The 5,336-nt window shown below is 31.9% G+C and overlaps 1 protein-coding gene across 1 annotated transcript; it reads left to right on the top strand.

The window, feature by feature from the left end:
• The first annotated feature begins 1,407 nt into the window (after positions 1-1,407).
• On the top strand, positions 1,408-3,942 carry LOC106117561 (juvenile hormone esterase-like). Its single transcript, XM_013311923.1, has 4 exons — positions 1,408-1,595; positions 2,092-3,386; positions 3,721-3,847; positions 3,937-3,942. Exons 1-4 carry the CDS (start codon positions 1,467-1,469, stop codon positions 3,940-3,942), a joined length of 1,557 nt encoding a protein of 518 aa, XP_013167377.1. The 5' UTR covers positions 1,408-1,466.
• The last annotated feature ends 1,394 nt before the right edge of the window (positions 3,943-5,336 follow it).

Raw genomic sequence — 5,336 nt, 5'->3', positions numbered from 1 at the left:
TTTGATACTAGAAGAGAACATTAAATGCAAATTATTTTCTTCTATATAAATAAACAACAATATTTCTTTTCCGAATTTATATATTTTATTTCTGTAAGAATAAAAACTATAAAAATTATTAATCCCGAATATAACGAAGTAAAGAGTACTAGTAGGGTCGCAATTTCAGATAAAGTCCGATACAATCTTACGCAACAGCAATTTTCAACAAACTAAAGAGTTCTCACAAAAGGCTAAGCTATTCTGAATATGCAAACTTTAATCCGTCGCCTAAGAGTCGTTGTTGACGCCATTACTGGCCGCATTATCCGGCATTAAACGCTCTTATTGCGGGTATTTTGTAAAACTTTGTTTCATTTTGTTTTGTTTCGGAAATTTTTAACTTTGCAGTATGTAGTAGAAATTTGCTTTACGGATAGAATCGAATTTCCAGTCACATATAAAGGATTTCATTGATTTTAAGAGATTATGAGAAAGGGAAGTGAATTTGGTGGTTGGCAGAACGCATACGAAAGGAAATATCCTCTTGCTGTGCGTCCCCATTCCGTTGATGAGTGGCAGACAACGCATATGCGATTACGAATGTCTATAACCAGCGTTCGTTTGCCACCTTATAAAAGGTATCATTTTTTCAATGGCAATGATTTTCACCTTATATGAAGTCGTTTTTTTTTAAGACAATGGAATTAAACGGTTAGACCATTTACCGAATATAATGAATTCAAATGTTTAAAATCATCTAACCGTTATTTTCATTATCTTCAGTCTTTTTAAAATTAATTTAAAATATAGTTCGTGCAATTTATTGGACATTGTATTTCCGACGTTGTTTATTCAAGTGGCGAATATATTTATGCAGTGCAGACATTCCCAATAACAATCATCGACAGCTTTTTTAACCTGTGCAAACTTTTTTTATTCCACCAACTCTAACGTCAATGACTCATGAAAATGAATAAGAATATCATGATTCTATTTTTAAAACTCTTCTCGTATACCTTTTTGGAAGTTTTCTGTCACTAACCTCTTTTCTGTCTTCATCATTAGCTCACTAAACGTCTTCACTGAGGGGCTCGGAGCCTAACATAAGTTAGGAGTGACTAGCCCATAGTCAACCACGCTGGCACATTGGGGTTGACTTCACACATACATATATTTGAATTTCTTTGGATACAAGTGAAGGTTACATTACGATGTTTTCCTTTTCCGTAAGAACGTCGGATAAATATACATATGTAAATCAGAAATAGAAAAACACATTGGTACATGGTAGGATAAGAATCTAGGACCTGTAGATTACAAGCCAAGTGCTTAATCCCTGAGCCACCGACTTGATCATAACGCAAATGGAATGTATGACTCAATGATTATAAAAATTAAACAACATGATAATACTGATAGCTGATATTGAACGTGTATAATTTTCTATTTAGTTACTGATATAATTTCAAATTTGGGAGTGCACAATGGTACAAATTACGATTCGTCAGGGTATACTAAAAGGTGGTGAGGTTAAAACAGATAGTGGATTTGAATATTACGAGTTTTTAGGAATACCATATGCCAAGCCTCCAGTCGGTGACTTACGATTTAAGGTAAAGTTTAATACTGTGAAAATTCTTCTTCTTCGTCGTTGCAGTCTTTCTCTGAAAATATGTACCTAGAAATGTGTTGATCATAATTTTTACAAACCTTAATTACAAACTTAAATAGACATTATAAAATTTGTTTCGCCTATATGCAGTAAACTATTTATAACGTAATTTTTGTTACAAAGGTGCTGTTAAAATTTCCGCTATATTGTGTGAAAATCGTTGATATTTAGGCATATTGAAATTGTAAATCTTCTATTTTCTATATAAATAAAAATTAATGCTGTTCGTTAGTCTGGCTAAAACTCGAGAATGACTGAACGGATTTATCTTATCTTGGTCTTAAAATTTTTGTGAAGGTCTAGGGATGGTTTAAAAGGTGAGAAAAATTCTAACAATTGCCGAGAGCTTATTAAGTTATTTTCCTCATTCCACGCGGACCATGTCGCGGGTAACGGCTAGTTATAGATATATAGACACTTTTTGATTTGATTCACAGAGTCCCCAACCATCAGAACCATGGGAAATTGTAAGAGATGCTTCAACCGCAAATAAAACCAATATCGCTTGTCAACTTGATTCCAAAACTTACGATATCATTGGATCAGAAGATTGTTTATACTTAAATGTATATACGCCTAAATTATCAATACCAGATCATATCCTTCCTGTAATGATTTATATTCATGGCGGTGGTTTTTGTACTGGAAATGGCACTATTAAAACTGAAACTGGACCAGATTATTTGATTGAAAATAATGTTGTTATAGTCACTATCAATTATAGATTAGGAGTGTTTGGTTTTTTATCATTAGATATACCTGAAGTTGCTGGTAATATGGGCTTGAAAGATATAGTTATCGCTTTAGAATGGGTGAATCAAAACATTGTATATTTCAATGGAGATAGCAATAACGTAACTGTTTTTGGTAATAATTCTGGTGCAGCTGCTATCGAATATCTTATGTTGTCAACGAGAACTAAAGAATTATTTCACAAAGCAATTTTACAATCTGGTTCTATAATAAACGCGTGGTCACTAAATAAAGAACCCATGAAGTTATTAGAGATATTTTTAAAGAATTTAAACTACGAAGTAGATATGTCCAACAAACTTGAAATTTATGAATTTTTAATGTCACTTTCGGCTGAAGAACTAATTTTAGCAAATACTAAAGCTTCCTCAGATATAGATTCAAAGAAATTAAGTTTTGGATTTGTACCTATTATTGAAAATGATTATGAGAATCAATTTCTAACAAGAGATCCAGTTAAGATGATCAAGGAAGGGAAATTTAACAGAATTCCTTTAATTAAAGGATTTTGTAGTAAAGAAGCTTCATTAAGAAATATGTTGGGAAATAATTCTGTGAAAGAATTGTCGGAAACTAAGGAAATTACTGAATACATTCCTTGTAGTTTTAATTTTAATGATCATGAAAATTGTAAAGATATTCTTCAAAAAGTTTATTTTGACGACAAAGCATTAGAACATAATAAATTTGAACAAGCAATAAATTTCCTAAGCGATTTAGATTTTACATCAGGAGTATGGATTTCAGCAAAATTGATGGCAAAATTTGGCATTCCGATATACGTTTATGAATTCTCTTATTTGGGGGAATTAAATATAAGTCAAATATTAAAATTAAATATTAATGGAGCAGGGCAGTGTGACGATTGTTCGTATCTGTTTCCCAATCAATTTAATCAGTTGATAGAAAACATCGATGAAACTGACAAGTTAATGATAAAAAGAATGACAAAATTTTGGACAAACTTTGCAAAATGCAGGTAAATAGTTGGCCACGAATACTATCTTTATATATATAATTCTTCTGTGAGTGTGTATGTCACTGAACTTCTCTCAAACGACTGGACCGATTTTGATGAATTTTTTTGTGTTTGTTCAAGGGGATCTGGGAATGGTTTAGATTCACAATTTTGTCCGCTGGACAATGTTTTTTTAATTAATTTTTAATTTATTAGTAGTTGGTGGTTTTGGAATGTTTTACATTGGATCCGACAGACGGCGCTACCATCGCAGTGTCAAATTGTCAGACAACGTCTGTCGGGTCCGCTAGTCTTTTTATAATACATTAGAAACAATTAATTCCTTTTTTTTCAGTAATCCAATTTTACCTACAACTGATATTCCACTAACTTGGCCGTTATTCTCTGAAGAATTCCCAACATATTTAAATATCGATAAGAAATTGAATATTAAATTGGATTATGAAACAAATAAGATGGCTGTTTTTCAAGAAATATTTAATAAATTTTCTTAATTTAGTTTAGTGTTTATTTTACAGCAGTCAAAAGCCATATTTTTGCGTTTATGTAGTGCTAGCTTTTATCCGAGCAGTATTAAAAAAATCTTAATTATTAGACTATGTCCTTTACAGATTATTTTCTACATGCCTACCAAATTTCATCGAATTCCGTTGAGACGTTCTCAAGATACCTCAAGATAGTAAAGAACCTACATCCATTCAAACATTCGCATACACAAATAATATTAGTAAGATTGTCCGATCGATTTGCCCAAGTTGATTCAATTAGCATTCAAATATGTATTTTATAAAATACTATTTATATTTGAAATAATTATTAAATCCTTTATTGTTTGGATGATAATACTTTTAGACATTATTAGTTAGAATCATTTAAAGCGAATGGCCCATTTTCGTTACCAAGTCCAGTGTCAGATTCATTATTGAGGGGACATGAACGTTGATATTTTTATAAAGCTAGTGTTGCACCGATACACCGGCGATTTCGGATTTTCTTTCTAACAATAGCTAGTTTATATTTAAAATATTTATTCCATTTTAATTTTGTAGGCTGCGTTTAAAATGCGGCTTAATATTCTATAGACTGTTTGTACTGTTCTCAGAGGTCAAGGACATCAATTCCAGGTCATGAATTTTAATGTCGTAGTAATGTTTAACTTCTTTCGTCTCTTAGAAAATGATATTTTAACACAATAACCTCTATTATAGATTGTAATATAATAAAATTAACGACTTTAAATATTTTATCCGTTGTCGTTTCCTGACATGTCAGTAGTCATCCTATCTTTACGTTTCTATTTGTTAAATATGAAAAAAAGACTACAAAGTTATCACACATTTTGAAAAGTTTTCCGTAGACACGTGATTATTCGTGAAACGGAATTCGGAAATCCGATCCGTACTCAAGTGATTTGTCACAAGAATTCCATAAATAGTTTTTTTTTTATCTGAATAAAATATTTATTTACTTAAATAAGTTAGCTGTTGCAAGCTACTCCGTACGCGCGGAATAAAAAAAATTATTATCCTATGTGTTTTTCTAGACTGTTATACCCTATGCTAAATTTCATGGAGATACATGAAGCTGTTGTGGAAATACGTTTAAAAAAACATCCATCCGTTCATCCAAACATTCGCATTTATAATATTAGTAAGATGATAAAGTTCTTGCGGTCAATAGTTAGTTTAGTGATAAAATTAAAATCCCTGCATACCTGTCTGAATTACCATACTGTAAAGCAGTCTCTTAAAGTCTCCTTCTCACAGGACTCTCGGAGTCAATTTTAATATTGCGTCCCGGAGGCCTAATTTAGTCCTCTTTCCCTTCCCACCCTTTTTCTTATAAGGAAAGGATAGGAAATGGAAGTGGACTTTCCGGAAGAGGGGATGCATGGGAAGGGAAAATATTTTCTTTCTGTGCATCCTCTCCTTCCTCGATTAAAAGTAGGCA

Source organism: Papilio xuthus, unplaced genomic scaffold (assembly GCF_000836235.2).
Source record: "Papilio xuthus unplaced genomic scaffold, Pxut_1.1 DF827679.1, whole genome shotgun sequence".
Lineage (NCBI taxonomy): Eukaryota > Metazoa > Arthropoda > Insecta > Lepidoptera > Papilionidae > Papilio > Papilio xuthus.
The sequence above is the reverse complement of the archived record's forward strand: the minus strand, read 5'-3'. Positions and strand labels throughout refer to the sequence as shown.